The sequence below is a fragment of the Oryctolagus cuniculus genome, chromosome 8 (genome assembly GCF_964237555.1).
Source record: "Oryctolagus cuniculus chromosome 8, mOryCun1.1, whole genome shotgun sequence".
In the NCBI taxonomy this organism is placed as follows: domain Eukaryota; kingdom Metazoa; phylum Chordata; class Mammalia; order Lagomorpha; family Leporidae; genus Oryctolagus; species Oryctolagus cuniculus.
Genome location: NC_091439.1, coordinates 94,900,406 through 94,918,328, shown reverse-complemented (window position 1 = coordinate 94,918,328; position 17,923 = coordinate 94,900,406). Strand labels below are relative to the sequence as shown.

Here is a 17,923-nt window from a genome sequence, read left to right as displayed (position 1 = left end):
CACACCTTTGGAAAGACTAAGAGGAGCAGAGAAATAACAAAAGCAACCAGCATTCAATCTATATCCAAGACATTCTCATCTGTTCATGAAGAAAAATCAATCCAAGTTGATGTTAACCTCGTCAGTGGCCCAGATAAATCTCGCTAACCGGGCTTGATACGAATGCCTGGAAACAGGGCTGTGTAAAGACTGAAGTGAGAGTTGTTCCCCTTGATTGGATGGGTTCATGGACAATGTTCTGATTCTTCTTCCCTGTGCCTACAAAGAACATGCATCAAAGGTTTATCTCCAAGTGATTCTTGCAGAGAGTCCAGTTGAAATGTCTTACAAAAGCAGGGTTATTTCCAATCAATTTTCTCCAGAAATGAAAATATCTACGACATTCTGAAGGAAAAAATAGCACAGTCATTTTCCAGGTAACATTTTCATCCTTTCTCCTAGTCCCAGGAAATATTTGGTGTTTACCTCTAGACTGTATGTGTATGTTGGGGGAAGGTGGAGTTGTTATACCACAACATAGGTGTGAAAATATTGAGAATGCTGGCATTGGGTCACTAGCTTTATCTGTACATAAGCATCTGCACAAAACAGATAATTGCTTGCTTTGCACTGATTTTACATATATTTCCCCCAGATCACCAAAATGATTGTCTTCAGAGCCTAAGTCCATTATTTCTTTGCTGTTTTCCCTGCAATCAAGTTCTCTGAATAAATACAGGGGCTGAGTTACAATTTAATATAATGAGACCCTCCTGGGCCGATGTCCTTGCATGCAATAAAAGGGTGTGGACTAATTGCAGGATCAGAGATTCGGCCTCCCCCCTCCCCCATTTTGCCTCACTTTGATTGGTGGATTGGCACTTTAAATAAAGGTTTCTGCTCTTCCTTGAAATGAGAGGTACAGAGCAAGTCCCAGGCACAGTGCAGAAAAAATTTTATCTTTTCTTAGAACTATCTTGGTTGGCATCACGAGGTCCTGAGAGCACAGTAAATGTCAGCATCGAAGGTAAAATGTGATTTTATGATTTCCGTATGTTTCCTGTAAGTTCTTTTTTTCTATCTCCAGACAGCTTTTACAAAGAGGATTTATCTTCACTGGTCACCAGAAGCTGAATAATTGCTTATCATAACTCATTAGCGAGTTCCAGAGGTGGCATAGCTATTGCCTAATATCGATGCTGCTAAGCAAAGAAAGACTTATCTGTAGACTTTTTTTTTTTTTTTGCTATTTGTGATTATTTTTGTTCATGCTTAAATTAGAAAATTATTAGAGGGCAAGCAAATTTCTTGACTACTTAGATTTCTATTCATAGAAGAATGAAGATACTTTTGAAAGTATAGACTACTTTTTAAGAGATCATTCATCTTTTAAAGAGGAAAACTAAATTTGGAGACATATTTTCTAGTGATATCAAAGGAAAAGTATTCAATGTATTCATACTTGAAAAAGGTAAGTTTTGGCATGGTTATGTTGACAACCAAAACTTACCAAGTGATATACCCTACATATGTGCAAAACAAAAAAGATGTTATAAAGTGATTATTGAATAAATTATATTTTAAATGGATTTCAAATTTTGTCCCAGATATTAAGTGAAGTATAACTACTGTGAACACTTTATAGATCAGTATTTCACTTAATGAAAGGTATTTTTTAGTTCAAAGTTCACTGCATGAAATGAAACATAATATTTAAAGAATCTGTGGAGGCTGTTAGTGCATGTTCATTTAGGTTGCAAGTGTCAATTCATCCCAGAAATACTAAATACAAATTAAATGCCTTAACAACAGTTAGTTTTTTTATAATCTCTTTTTAACTCAGTCATGTTAGAAGAGCAGACACTCTGGCTTATTTCTAAAGCTGTCTCTTAAGCATTCTAAATTCAAAATTAATCGGATTTAATTCTTCAACCCAATTATGTTTTAGATTCCGCTTTTCAAAATGAAGGACCTGATCTTGCTCCTGTGCCTCCTGGAGACGAGTTTTGCAGTGCCGGTAAGTCAGTCTGCTGGTCAGGGAGCTCCTCACTGTTGGACACCAAACAGCAATGAAGGGATGTTGGCTGGGAATCCATACATAGACTTACTTGATTTAGTCCCGGAGTTTAGCTCCTAATAAGTCAAAAGTCATAGTGGCCCGCATCTCTGCCTTCTAGTCTAAAAGTAATATCATATACTTTTTCTATTGCAAACAATATTTAAAATATTACAAAGACAATTTCTAAATCCCATTCCACTCACTTAAAGATAAAAGACCTGGGAGGTCTCCACAATGCCATCGAACAATTGTAACATCAACTTCTTGCTATTATTATGAAATTGGAATGGAAAGAGAAATTCTTTTCTGAAAAAAGCATATTTTCTTCATTTTAAGAAGGACAATATTAGCTAAGTGACTAGAGTTACAAAATTGTGACAGGTAACTTGAAGCTAGCAATTAAATTTACCTCTTGGGGGTGATACTGTATCACTGCCAGCTGAAGTTTCTTAAAACATGTCATGGGACCAAGGCTACTTGTGTGTTGCAGGCCCACATCTGATCTACTCTATTGTATATTGAAATGATGTCATACAAATGTAATCCATGTGATTATGTCATTTCAAAGACTTTTTTCAGCTACTAAATGTATTCAACAAATATGAGGAATCACCAAAAAGTTCATAGAAATTTGTATTATGAAAAAAACTATACATGGATTTCAATTTTTTGCACCAAAATAAACTTACCTTTTTTTTTTTTTTTAAACAGGCAGAGTCAGTGAGAGAGAGAGAGAGAGAAAGGTTCCTTTTTCCGTTGGTTCATCCCCCAAGTGGCCACTATGGCTGGTGCATTGCGGCTGGCGCGCTGCGCCAATCCGAAGCCAGAAGGCAGGTGCTTCCTCCTAGTCTCCCAGGCAGGTGCAGGGCTCAAGGACCTGGGCCATCCTCCACTGCACTCCCGGGCCACAGCAGAGAGCTGTGGAAGAGGAGCAACCAGGACAGAACTGGTGCCCCTATCGGGACTAGAACCCAGGGTGCCAGCGCCGCAGGCAGAGGATTAGCCTAGTGAGCCACGGCACCGGCCCTAAACTTAACCTTTTAATTCTAATTTTCCACTAAATGTTTAAAGTGCCCTCATATATACTGAACAGCAATATGAATCTATCCACCAACATATTGGGCACGGGAGACATAGAGGTCCATAAGACATCATCTGTTGTCTTCAGAAGTTCACAGCTGATCTCAAATGAACTTTCAAATACTTTAATTCCTCAAGGGGAAAGTCTGAGTTCTCTAAATATTTTTTGAGAAAGAGGATGAAAACTTTAATTCCACAATTAAAAACAATTTCCTTTCCATCATGCAAGATGAAAGAAAATGAGAAAAATACTTAAGCTGCCACCCTAGCTCACTTCTACATGGTACTGGGGTTAGCTTTGATCATCCACCATCCATGTATTACAACAACAGTCTTTGAATCTATAAAGGTCTATGTCTGAATCAATCAGGGTCACTGTGAGGAACAAGACAATTGCTTATGATTGCTAACTGACTGCCCATCAAATCCAATGCTCCTCTTTTAATTTAGCCTGGCATATGTATCCATTTGCAATTTCTATTCATGTGAATATTGTTCCTTAATTCATGACTAGGGATAGATGGAAAGTGAAGTATATTTTGTCCTGTAATTGAATCTGCCCAAGTTTTGGTGCTTGTATACTGACCAATGGTGGAAAAGAAGGCTCTGTTCTTGCAATTCCCTCAGATTCTGAAGAGTCTACAGAAAACATTCACAAGCCACACACACATACAACTAACTTCTTTCTTCATCCAGAGGGTTTACAATACATTTTTATTGCCTGTCCCTCTTTTCATGTCAAAAATTGTAGGAGGTGGAATTCCTGAACTACTTACACAAAGGAAAATAATCTCAATACATTAGCAGACATTCTATAAATATTTGTGGTATAAATGAAGGAAAGCATTCAACCCTTTGCATTTAGATAGTGAGAATATTCAAAGAATGGGAGACTCAGAATCCAATTTACTCTCATTTCTGCTCTTCCATTTTCCTTTTTTTATATATTTGTGTTCTGTATTAATAAGGATTTTTTAGAAAGGGAAATATCTTAAAGTTTTTAAATCTAGTTGTAAGTATATCTATATTTTTGAACAATTTAAATAAACACAATAAGTGTTAAAATGCATTAGTTAGTGCTAGAATGCTCTTTTAGGGAAAATATAGCTTTGACATTATATAAAATATAAATACAGATGAACAGGTTTATACATAAGATAAACTGTCCCTAAAGATGATGAAGGATTTTTGAAGCCTGCTGAGGAGCAGGCAAGTCAGGTTTTGCATATGATTTCTTGAGTGCCATGACCCCACACCACAATCCATAAACCTGAAGCATGTGGTTTCCTATTCTACTGTATTAGTCAACTTTTCATTTGTATAACTTTAAACTAAGTCAAATTTTGGTTTTAAAGCAACATAGCATTAAGATGCAAATGATAGATATTCACATAGGAGCAAAATTACTAAATTTTAATTCTCCCAAATAACCTATATTCTTCTTCATTCAGTCCAAAAGCTAGAGTCATTTGGGCAACAAACCAATATGGTGGTCTCACGGCTGACCTTTCTGCACTAGAACAGCTTTGTATTTTCACCAAAACAACTTGAAACTATGCAGTTAGGGAAGTTCCTCACCAAAGGCAACTCGAAATTATTCTTGTTTCCATTTAGGCATTTCCTCAACAACCTGGGACACCGGGCATGGCTAGTCTGAGCCTTGAGGTATGTATTGCCAGAATCTTTACATATAATCTTTACATTGGCACGTTTCTCGTAAGAGAGAACCTTAATGAATTGCTTCTCACTTTTCCTAAACAGAAATCTGACTGTCATCCTGAGTAGTTCTAGAGAAATCAATAGCATTTACAGAGCTTTGTCTTACAATACTTATATAATTTTTAAAAGTTAATTTGATTTAATTGAATTGAAAGACAGAGATCTCCCACCCACTGGTTCATTCCACAAATAACCATGACTTCCAGGGCTTGGCTAGGCTGAAGCCAAGAGCTGGGAACTCAATCCACGTCTCCAAAGTTGGTGGCAGGGACAGAACTACATTAAGCTATTACCTGCTGCCTCCCAGGGGGCATATTAGCAGGAAGCTGGAATCAGAAGCCAAGCTGAGACTCAAACCCAGCACCCTGATGTAGAATGCTAGCATCCTAAGCAGCACCTTAACCACTGCACCAAACTCCTGCCTCCTTCTACCACAATTTTAAACTCTTGGTTTGTTTATTAAGCTTTATACTATTATCTTTATATGAATCAATGCAACCCTAATAATACCTAATATATACTATATACACTTTGATATAATGGCTACATTAATTAAAACACATTACTCTGTAGACACAGTTTACACTCCTGCTTCTTACAGTATCTTAAATGATAAAGTTCTCATGAAGAATATGTACCTGTACAAAATATAATGACTTACAAGCAGTACTGTGAATAGCATTAACGTTGTACCATGATACCTCCTTGCATAGCATTATTGCTGTATTTATTTGATGGAAATTCTTATAAAAAACATATTCTGCTTAGAAACCTCAGCAAATTAGCAATTTTGACTATACCAATAAACAAAATCAACAGTTAAACATAAAAAAATTTATGAGATTACAAATTTGTTAACAACACCTGGCAAAATTCCCTTGTATCACGACCATTTAATATCAGTCAATATAATCATGGGTTTGGTATTTATCCCACATGAAATTAATTTCATTGATGCTTTTTTTATTCTTTCTAGCTTTAACAAAATCTGAAGCACTCTAAAGCTCTTCCAATTAAAAAAGCAAGTTGACTACTGAAATTCTTGACAAGCTGTCCACATGCTTACCACTTCTTCCAGTGTATTTTATATTTATTATTTTTAGAGTTTTGTTTGTGAAGGAGGTAAAATTGATTTGGGTGTTTGTTTATTTTTTCTAATTTCTTTTCTGAGCTGAATTAATCAAAGACAAGGTAAACTAAACGGGAGAAAAGAGTTAATGAAGCAATGACATCTTAATTGCATTTTTATTTCAGTTGATTGTTATTCCCTTTGTTTCAGTGTAACACCCACTTAAATGACATTTTTCTCCTTTAATTAATGACAAAAGCAAGCTCTGTATTTTAAAATCAGTAACAACAATGGCAGAATCATACTGAATGTTTATTTTTAATGATTATTGATAACTACTTTTTATTTATTCAAATTTTCCCACCCCAAACTTTGTGCTGATAATGTCGCTATAAGATATCAGTCATGTCAAAAGTGACACACATGACAAACACTAACCTATTTTTTTTCTTTACAGACAATGAGACAGTTGGGAAGTTTGCAGGGATTAAATGCACTTTCTCAGGTAATCATATATCCAGAGATTTCTTTCAAGTAGTAATGGTGCCAATGGTGGTGAAATTAGCAGCAGAGTTGTAGTTCATAAAATGTGTTTGTGAACAGAAAATAACCTCAACACTGAAAAAACAAATAAGTAACTGAAACAGGCTAGAATAAAATAAGGTAGGGTACCAAGGAAAAATAAAATATTGAACTTTCTTTAATAAAAAATCTTCCTTACTTATCAACTTTGTTATATATCCCAAATACAAGTTCTTAGAAAGCCAAATCTCAAAAAAAAAAAAAATAGAACTATTGTAGTGGGGCTCAGAATGAAATTTGATTCTGTTGGGAGAATCTATCTATCCATTTTCAATTAACCAAAATCATTCTTATTTGTGTTTTTATTTCTTAATATTGAAATATAAGCATGTCTTTTTCCCCGTGTCTTTAGTATTCTAAATATGGCTTTGGAAAATCACTTAATTCCTTGTGGCTGCAAGGTCTCCTACCACCACCTTCCTCTTTCCCATGGATGAGGCCAAGGGAACATGAAACTCAACAGGTAAGTTAATTGCATCAGTTTGTTTGAATTTCAACCTTCAAAATCTTTCCACGCTTGCCTTCTCTTGAGCTACAATATACTAGCAATACACAAGAACCAGTAGCTAATAAAAAGTTATCTTAATAGGAAATAGAGCCTATTACTATCTACATATTTATCTCAAGTAGAAAAAGTATGTTAAGATATCATCAATAGCAACAGATAAACAATCCTTAAAAAATGGAAGCAAGTGATATACTGGTAAATTTCACCTTAATCAACAAAATTCTCTAATTAAGTACTTAAAGGCTAATTTCAGATGATAATATACATCCTCCTGAAGCACAATGAATTCTACAGAAGTCAATAAATACAGCAATCCATTAACCATTATTTATTAGGTCCTTAGTAAGTACATAAGCCAAATTGTGGTTTGGGAGTGAAAGTAAAGAAGAATGGCTCAAAGGCTCATGAAATTTCATATTTGCTTGGTAGATAACATAAAACAACATATTTCAAAGTGATAAATTATAATGAATGCCATAGGAGTTTAGCGATGGGCTGGAGGTGAAGAGTCAAAACAAAACAAAACTATTGTGAGACTTCACTGCAGGTTTGAGGAATTTGTAACCAATCCACAGGCCATCTGCCATTCACCACAAGTAACTTCTACAAGAGGCAATAAAACATATGGGTTTTCATAGGAACTTCTAATTCCAGACAGCCTTCCACAACAGGAGAATTACCCACAAAGCCACATTTAGTAGGACAATAAATTATATTCATGGTGACTATTTATCCACCTAAAGAATTATTACCAAAATGGATTCTCATGTAGGAATTGGATGGATATTTTACTTAATTACTTAATTAATTACTTAATCCTTTTGCTAACTCAAAAAATAAGTACCCACCATGTGCCAGCGTGCTTGTAAGGAAGTTAATTATATGGACTACAAAGATGAATAAGACACATTATTCTCAGTCAACTTGAGGAGGGAGCAAGGATTTATTAAAAAATTACTATAAACTGGTGACAGCACAGTAAAATAAAGATGCAAGCGGGCAGCTACTTGAACACAGAGGAAGAAATGACTCATTCCACCAGAAACAGGCAGTTTCCCTTCTTCTTGAACAATGGTGGTCCCAAAGGATGTAAATGAGGCGAGCACATACAAAACCTCCCCCAACACTCACCTTAAGAAAATTGGTGCTGCCTGGGACAGGCTTTGCTGCCACTTGGGATGCCACAACTGAGTGCTGGGTTTGAGTCCCACCTCAGCTTCCAATCTCGCGTTCCTGCTAATGTGCACCCTGGGAGAAAGCACACTGTGGCTCAGGTATTTGGGTCTCTGCCACCCATGTAGGAAATCTGGATGAAGTCTCTGGCTCCTGGTTTCAGGCTGGCTCAGCTCTAGCTGTTAACAAGCATTTGGGGAGTGAACCAGCAGATGAAGGAATTCCTTCTTTCACTCTCTCGTTCTTCCTCCCTCTCTTGCTCTCTCTTTCTCTCGCTCTCTTGCTCTCTCTCTCGCTCTCTCACCTTGCCTTTCAAATAAATGAAAATAAATATTTTTAAAGAAAATTGGTGCTTCTGATGAAAACACTTCTTCAAGACAAGTCCCTTAAGCCTCCCTTCCAGAGAGAAAGCACCTAAGCCCCTTTGCTTTAGAAATTCTAGGCACTACAGCTCCATGAACCATCCCTTCCTGACACTCTTTTCAAATTTCTCTGCAGTATGAATATTCTTTGCCTGTGCATCCCCCACCTCTCCCATCACAGCCATCCCTGCAGCCTCAACAGCCAGGACTGAAACCCTTCCTCCAGCCAACTGCTGCACCTGCCATCCAGGGCACAGCCCAGAAGGGAGGGCCTCAGCTTCGGATTCACCCCGCACAGCTGCCCTTGAAGGATGGAGAAATGCCAGAGATTCAAGAGCAGGTGGCGCCGACAGAGAAGCCCCCAAAGCCTGAGGTAATTCCCTTCTTGGAAGTCAGGTCAGGATCACCTGCTAACCTAACTGAAGGACCCCAATTGGTAGGACACATGTAAAGAATCATGGCCTGAAAATGTACTCATAGAATACAAAGATGTTCTTAATCAGTCTTTCCCATCAGGGATTTAATTTTGGAGTAGAATACAGCCATTTCTATCGTTTGCCATCAGAGACCAGGCACAGATTCTAACAGATCCTGTGGCCACAGAACTTGCTATCTTAGTTGTAAAACACGAAAGCTTCCAGAAGATTCGGGACAGCCCAGAGAGATCCAGGCTTCCTATAGTTGTGTCTTTACTGTGTTGGAAATGCTGAAAAGAGAAATTGATCCCTCAACATCACAAGTAGGATTCCACGCTGTTATTTCTCTGACTGAGGGGTGACAACCATGCAAAACCACATTATGATAATGTAGACAAAAGAACAATAGGCCGAGAACAAGATGCTGTGGAACTGAAATGTTGCGAACACTTAACATCCCTCCCCCATATCATGCTAACAATAGTCCTACAAAGATCGACAGTATCATTATTTTAAAGAGAAGACAGACTTGGATCTGCCTAGGATCACACAAAAACTAAGACACAGAATCTAAGTGACAGAGCTAAGATTCAAGCCAATCAAGTATATATGGTTCAGTTCCGAAACCCATGACTTTTGACCCTATAAGGGATAGCAAATCCATGATGGCAGGCCTCAGTTCCCTGCAGGTACACTTGACTTGTATCAGTAGAAGACCATTGAAAACTCTTGGGTCATATCTCCCAAGAGACTAAAAGAACAAAAACAAAGAGACTTGTTTTAGAATGTTTTGATGTAATTGTATACAAGTGTGTGTTCTGCTCATTTTGTCTATTTTGACTGGTAATTTTAATATTTATCTGTATCATAGCTCCCAGCAATGGATTTTGCTGGCCCACAAGTTCCAACCGTAAGTACAGCTCTCAATGAGACTTTCTTGGGGATAATTTCTCTATATTCAAAAAAATTGAATGAAATGTTTAAATTGTCTCATTTATCCATGGGTATGAAATATAATGGGTACATTTGTGTTAATATTAAAAACTGATTTTTCATACTGATCCATCTGAAAATGTGTTTCAGTAACTCAGAAATTACTGTAACAGGGACTTGCCTGTGTCAATTATTTTGTTTTCTGCTACTTACAGGTGTTCCAAATAGCCCGTTTGATCCCTCGGGGACCCCTGCCTCAAAATAGACATGCTGCAGTAAGTTTTTTCCTTTTTTAATACCACTTCTCTGCTTGCAATTTAATAAAAAGCTTTCCCTTTATAAAATGCATTCTGTGACAATTATTGTATTTTATTTAGCTTTATCCAGGTATGTTTTACATGTCCTATGGAGGAAATCAACTGGTAAGTCTATATTCCATAAAAGGTATCATTCTTAATAAATGTTATCTTAAGAACTAAAATTATAAAATCAGACCTCACAAAAGATATTTCAAATAAATATTCACTGAATGCTTACATTAGCAACTGAAATAGTAAAGAGGCACAATTCCCTACATATTTGGACAATTCTGGCCATATGCACACACACACATACACACAATAATACAATTGCATTAAGGAAAAAGTAAATTTTAAATATGAATTACCCAAGTTGGATACATTGATTCAATAATGATTCATCTCTCTGCTTTATTCTGCCTCTGGGTACAGCATTAATATTAAGGTTTGATGGAGAAACAAATGACTTTATTAACTTTGTCTTGTGCAGATAAGAAGGTAAATAGAAGGCAGCTGGTTCATAATACGATGTAATGTTTCTTTTTGAACAGAATGCCCCTGCCAGACTTGGCATCCTGAGTTCAGAAGAAATGCCCGTGAGTAATGTCTTCTAGCTCTGCTTAAAATAGTAGTCAGGGAAGGACAGTCCCGGAGGACAGGATGATTGGTTACAAACGCAGTCATTGGGCATAGGTTTCAGATTTTTCCACTCCAAAGCCAAGAGCTTGATTCCAAAGCAGTATCCAAGGATTATATCGTGTTTCCTAGATTGACACTCATAAATGAGTGATGACCATTAAAGAGTGTAGGATTTTTTCCCCATTCATTGTATATTTGTGAAGAAACCTCTCCTGAAAGGCCATCTTCATTGAGCTGCAAACACTTCAAACCAAAAAACAACATGTGTGGTTCATACAAATCTCCCATTCTTTGCAAGACCTTAAAGTCCTACTCCCCAACACCAAATTCAACAACAGCACGAAATATTTCAGCTTCAAAGACTGAAATATCAAAAAGGAAAAGGAAAGGAAACAAGTTTAAATTTTGATTATTGTAAACTTCAATGTTCATTACATCCAGGAGAGTATGTTCTTATTCTATTATTCTATTATTATCCATACATATCACAAGTTTAAGATTTGAGATCAGTAGACTCACACTCATCAACCTTTTCCCTCAGAAATATCTATGTGTTACATCTGTTGCAGTACACACACACACACACACACACACAGCACAAAAGCCACACTGCCTTAACAAATCATTAGCAACTACAGATCCAGTGGAATAAATATGCATACATATGCCATCACTAAAACAAAATTCACATAACATTTTAAAGATTTATTTTGTTTGTTTGAAAGGCAAAGTGACAGAAGGACAGAGACAGAGAGAAAAAGAGTTTCTCCATCTGTTAGTTCACTCCCCAAGTGGTATCACCAGCTGGCACTGGGCCAGGCTGAACTCCCTCCTGGTCCCCCACATGGTGGCAGGAATCAAAGGATTTAGACCACCATCCACTGCTTTCCCAGGTAGATTAGCAAGGAGGATCAGTTGGGACTCAAACTGACACTCCAATATGGGATGGCAGCATCACAGGAGGTAGTTTAACACATCGTGCCATAATGCCAGCCCCCAGACACAACATTTTTTAGAACTTTTTCTTGCTTAACACATAGGGAAATATTGTAGGCAAGATAGATAGAATAATATTACTGTTCTCAAGGAGATTACAGTCTCATGATGAAAAATATAGTTACGAAGGCAGACAATGTCAAATTAATGTAATAATGGTATCAATATTTTTATTATAGGGAAAGAGAAAGAAAGGATAGGAAGGTAGCTTCACCAAGGAGCTCACAGTGCCATCCCTGGAGGAGACAGTGTGAAAGCTGAGACTCAGTAAAGAGGCAGGCAAAGGCAGAAGGAAAGAGTATTGTTTCTATACAACACACACACATACACACATACACACTGGCTGAAAATTCAGAATAAGTGTTGATTGACATATTTATAGTATTAATTATCTATATTATGCCTCATTCCCAAATGATAGTCTGCTTCTAAAAAAATCACACAATAAGTATAACAAATAATTGAAGGTAGGATTAAAAATGAGTACAAATTGCAAAGAAATCAGAATATAGATGTGCAAGCCACATAGCCATAAATGTTTGCTGCAAATTGCCCAAGATTTTGGTCTGCATATGGCAGAAAAAGAAACATGATCAGTTCTGGTGTCCTGTCTGTCCACAAGAAGAAAACATTACAGTTCCTCCGGAGAAATCAAGCCTTTTCTTGACTTTGTTTTTTAAAAAATCTTGTATAGACTTTATCCATTGGGAAGATACTGAGAAATGCCAATGACAAGATCTTCCAAACCACCCCCCAACAAATGCAGTTACAAAGTTTAGCCTTTGTTTGTTTGTGATGGTGGTTCCCGTTCCAAACGCATGTTATTGTCTTAAAATTCAATTCAAACTAACTTTGCTGAAGTCTTGCTTCTGCCCTACTTCCCCACTGCTGCCCTTCTAGCTAGGTGTGGAGAAAGGTCTCAAGCTCCCTTTCAGAGAACCGGCCTTTCCCCACCCAGATATGTGCAGAATCCTCTCCATTATATTTCAAAGCCAGTTTTGTAAGAAATGTACTGACATCAAGCTGTCAGCCAATTCACTCCATGCTCTCTGTTAGTTCTTTGTAGATTCTTGCTGAATATGACCAGACATAATTGCAGGGAAGAGTTACTAGCATATGATAATAATGTCTTTGATCCTTTTTTCCAGGGAGAAAGAGGAGGACCCATGGCCTACGGAGCCATGTTCCCAAGATTTGGAGGCATCAGGCACAGCCTTGGCGGAATGCCTCACAACCCGGCCATGGGTGGGGACTTTACTCTGGAGTTTGACTCCCCAGTGGCCGCAACTAAAGGCCCTGAGAAAGGAGAAGGAGCTGCAGAGGACGCCCCCATGCCGGAAGCCAACCCATCCAATCCAGAAAACCCAGCTCTCCTTCAAGAGGTAGCACATGGCGCCCACGCAGGGCTCCTTGCTTTCCCTAAGGACAACATTCCTGGCATGGCAAGGGGCCCAGCAGGGAAGAAAATGGGAGTCCCCAGAGTCACCCCTTCAGATGCTGACCCACTGGCAACCCCTGAATTAGCTGAGGTTTATGATATCTATGGTCCAGATGTGACCACACCCCTGGGTACCCAGGAAGAAACAACCACGGATACCACCATGACCCCAGACACTCAGGAAACATCCATACCGGGAAACAAAGATCAGCACTCCCAGATGATGCACAATGCGTGGCGTTTCCAAGAGCCCTGAAGGCCTTGAGATCTCCGCTGCTTTCTGTATGCATAAGCTGCCCAGCTTAGTCCCCGTAGTGTACCTCTTTGCTAAAGCACTTATCACCCTTCTGCAGCAAAGGCATTAAAAGTGCAAAGCATGTCTTAATAAACACACGTGGCTAGAAATAGTGTAGGTCCCCTTCTTGCTTCCATTCTCTTATTGAAATAAAATGAGTCGACTGTCTCTGTGATTTAAAAATATGATTGATAACATCAGAGAAATCTGAGAGCCTCAGCATTTGATAATCTTTGTTTCTTAGCTGTCTCGTCATTATAGAATTTTCTCACTAGCCTCACACTCTTATATCTAAGAAGCATTGCCCTGCTTTCTTCTCTAAGCAAAGGCACATGTTCTCAGAATTCTAAGCTATTTCATTTAAACTTTATTAAATGAGGATTGGTGGAGAATCCCTGACTGGTATGACTGGGTTTGGTATATTGGACTTAAAATTCTCATTTGTAGAGTATTTTATTTAATTTAGGGAAAAGCAATTCTAGACTATTTTAAATAAAGGATTGTTTTCACTGAAAATAATCAGGAATTATATGCTTATTATTTATAAAGATTTAAGTGGCTAAAAAAATACTCATCCCTTACCTTTGCTACTCTTAACTCATTTTATTCAATTCATTCATTCTTTCACCTGAAAGTTTGTTGAATATCCACCTTCATCTTAGGCAACAAAGTTTGTAATGGACATGACTGAGAAGTAGATAGAGAATTTCAATAACAGAAACCACCATTCTAGGTCCAGCTTAGTTATTCACATCTAGTATCTCATAACACTGGAAAACATGAGCAGTCTTCAAAAAGCTCATGAAAATATGTGTTGTGGAAAACTGCATAATTTCAAAATTTTTGCACTTAAATAAACTCACCTTTTAATTCTACTTTCCACAAATTTTTCAAAGTACCCTGGTAGTGTACTCAATCCCATAACACATGTGAAAAGTACTATGAAGAAGCCAAATATAGGTGCTCCTAGAACCACAAGGTAGAGGCACGTTACACACTTGCAGGTCACTGGAGGGGCTGGGAGACATTAGACGAGTTTTCTCGGAAAAGTTTCAAAGACAGCTACAGAATGAGGCCTCCAGGAGGAAGAAACACAAGCAAAACTTGGTGCCATGTGAGAAATAGCTCATTCCTATGGACTATGACATGGGAAAGGGGGAAGCCGCAAGTGATCCTTGTTTGTCACCAAGGCTAGGAGTGAGTCAGTTAGGGCTATATGCATAACTTATGAGGTTCCCAGACCAGAAATAGTCACCCCTGAAAAGTAATCTCCTATTCCCACTGTCTCCACTCTCTCCTAAGTTTCCCAGCCAGGTCTTAGCTCCTTGGGATTCAGACTCCTCTCCAACTTTTTTTTTTTTTCTCTCCAACCTTTAATGATGAATCTGGGGAAACAGCCAGAAGAGAGAGCCCTGGGATGCCTCCCAGCCTGGGAAACTTCAGAAGCCTCAGCAGGAGAATGTAGCCTCCCTCTTTTTGGCAAAGCTCTGTTCAGCTCCACTCCATGGACTGGAGCTGCAGTAGACACACAGAAGATAAAGTCAACTTTCCTCCCTATAAGCTCTGGCAAAGGTGCAAAGATAGAAGAATGACTTTCACAGTAGCCAACAGGTACCTACTAAAACCCATCTTAGCATTCCAGATAGTCTCCTAAAAAACAGTAGGGTAAAAGGCATACACATAGGCAGATATGAGTTAAAACTTTGACATCACATCTTATCATTTCTGAGACTTTAGGTATGAAACTGAATTTCTGTGCTTGTGTTCTCACTGCCATATGGGCAAAACCTAGCTCACAGACTTGTTGTCAGAACTAAAAGAAAAAGTACACAGATGAAACTGCTGAATCATAGAAGTTTCCTTCCTTTCCAACTGATCCATTTCATCAAGTGAACTCAGCAAAACAGCAGTAGTAACAATGGCAGGGTAGAATTGTTCCCATTATCTGACAGATTTGTGCTTTTCCATTTACACACAATGCATTACCCTTTTGGTGCTTCTCCATAATTCAGAGCGTGCATTCATGAGGCTCCATATGAGGGTGAAAACTATCATATCCTAGCCACAGAGTGGACCTCTGCTGCGAGCAGGCTGGGCAGTTAATTGTGGTGAGAGCTAAGGTCAATTTCAGTGAAGACAGATATCATATTGTTGAGAGGTTGAATAACCCCTATCTCTGTTACCATAATCATTCTGTATACTGACCCACTGAGCAAACACCAAGGCCAGGGAAAGAAGTTAAATGTTGTGCTCAAGAGGGGCCGTCTTGATTATTGAGAATTTCCTCCAGCAGGCATTTACACAGAAAAAAAATTCTTATACGATGTCCCGTTCTCAGAGGTCTATCCCAGTAACCTTTCTTCCAGGCACTCCGTAGCATCAGTCTTCCAATTTTTTCCTTTCCCTTCCTTTCCACATGACCAGGTAACTTTCTCATACATTCCTGGGTCAGTGTAGTTCTGTATATCAGGCTATCTCTCTTACCACACAACATAGACAACCAGGTATTCTGAGAGGGGTTGTGGTGCATTGACTGCCTAATACCAGTTAATGCCAAAACAGCATGCAGAAACCCGTGAGCCAAGCACCTACTCTTTCCTCTCTGGTAACTGATATGAGACGAAGTGATCATATAATTGATCCTTGAAGCTGGAGCACTTTTGACAATGAAAGGGCTGACATTATTAATGATTGTGTTGGACAACAGGCACAAACTAATACTACCTAGGGTAAATCTGGACACCTGGTCATTCTACTCATATGGAACCCCCCATGAAGATAAATCTACAGATTGAGGGAAAGGCATAAATATTGCAAAGAGGAAGTATGTGGAAGTCTGAACCACTTGCTATGAAATTTACTCATGTCCTCTACACCTGATAAGTGGAGAACCTGGTATCACATTTATCATTTCCATTTACCATGGAATCCTGCTACTTACGTTCAATTTTATGGTTCAGTGAATCATGTATTACCTAGTGCATTATGAACTATTCAAATAGCAAGATCACTTGGCATCCCATAGTGGGATACATTGCTTTATCGGGGTCCAGTAGCAAGGCAAGAACTACTTTTCACAAAGAAGATTCTAAGGTTCTATGTTCCTATTCTCCTGCCAGGCCTGGCCACAAAGGTCCTGTACAGGAGGCTAATGCTTTCAATTCACTTGCCTTCTAGATCATGACGCCCAAGTGACATGGAAGCTTCCATCACAGCATGCACTCCTTTCATGCTGTAACTCCCATGCAAAACCACCAGCCTTTCAAGCTACACAATGGGTGCCATGTGTTACCTTCAAAACACAAGTCCAATGGGCACTGCATTTCTTTATTCTTGTAGTATGGTTCAAGAAGCAACAGCTTGCCCAACTTTAGCTATCCAACATGTCTCAGGCTACTGGACCCCTAGAAATGTCATGACACACTACAGTATTTATTTTTCACCCTCTGATTTGCTACTTCATGTAAATCAAATTCTGTTGCATTGTACCTTTAATATATTAGAGGGGTGTGGTATATAAAAATAATTAAGGACTGAGGACCATATTGTGACAAATTACAAGCTGGTAGAGATAGTCCTAAGGGGAGACACTATAAGTTGGTACTGTCTCTATCATTTTTACTTATTTTTTTCCCAGAAACCTTTTATTTAAGGTCCCAAAACTGTATACATTTCATAAATGCAAAGTTAGGAACATAGTGATTCTTCCCACCCACATTGCCACCCTTCTTCTTCCTCTCTCTCTTATTTTCATTCCTATTTTTTGTTAATATCTATTTTTTTTTTTTGACAGGCAGAGTGGACAGTGAGAGAGAGACAGAGAGAAAGGTCTTCCTTTGCTGTTGGTTCACCCTCCAGTGGCCACCGCGGCTGGCGCGCTGCGGCCGGCACACCGCGCTGATCTGATGGCAGGAGCCAGGTACTTATCCTGGTCTCCCATGGGGTGCAGGGCCCAAGTACTTGGGCCATCCTCCACTGCACTCCCGGGCCACAGCAGAGAGCTGGCCTGGAAGAGGGGCAACCGGGACAGAACCTGGCGCCCCAACCAGGCCTAGAACCCGGTGTGCCGGCACAACAAGGCAGAGGATTAGCCTAGTGAGCCGCAGCACCTGTTAAGATCTATTTTTAATTGACTTTATATACATAAGATTAACCCTATACTAAGTACAGAGTTCAACAAATAATATTTTAAAAAACTTACTCAACAGTTGAGACAAGATGTCCCTATCTTTTAAAAGCAAACTGATTTTGAGTTTTCTTACTGATTGAAATAGAAAGAATATTCTAGATCAATAGTTACACATTAAGTACTATAGGCTATCCTGATTTGCTGCAATAAAGTTGCCATATCTGAAAATACATCTGCAAGTGGCATC

General features: G+C 38.6%; 1 protein-coding gene across 5 annotated transcripts; it reads left to right on the top strand.

The window, feature by feature from the left end:
• Positions 1–14,025, top strand: AMBN (ameloblastin). Of its 5 annotated transcripts, none has more exons than XM_051819732.2 (11): positions 1–416; positions 1,928–1,996; positions 4,733–4,783; positions 6,364–6,411; positions 6,841–6,951; positions 8,668–8,904; positions 9,819–9,857; positions 10,096–10,155; positions 10,258–10,302; positions 10,731–10,775; positions 12,963–14,025. In XM_051819732.2, the coding sequence occupies exons 2-11, from the start codon at positions 1,943–1,945 to the stop codon at positions 13,506–13,508; spliced, it is 1,236 nt and encodes a 411-aa protein (XP_051675692.2). In that variant the 5' UTR covers positions 1–416; positions 1,928–1,942; the 3' UTR covers positions 13,509–14,025. The 5 variants fall into 5 exon arrangements, with proteins under 5 accessions (XP_051675692.2, XP_002717166.3, XP_008265993.3 ...); XM_002717120.5 differs by lacking the exon at positions 1–416 and adding an exon at positions 840–1,006 and having other exon boundaries at positions 8,713–8,904; XM_008267771.4 differs by lacking the exon at positions 1–416 and adding an exon at positions 841–1,006.
• The last annotated feature ends 3,898 nt before the right edge of the window (positions 14,026–17,923 follow it).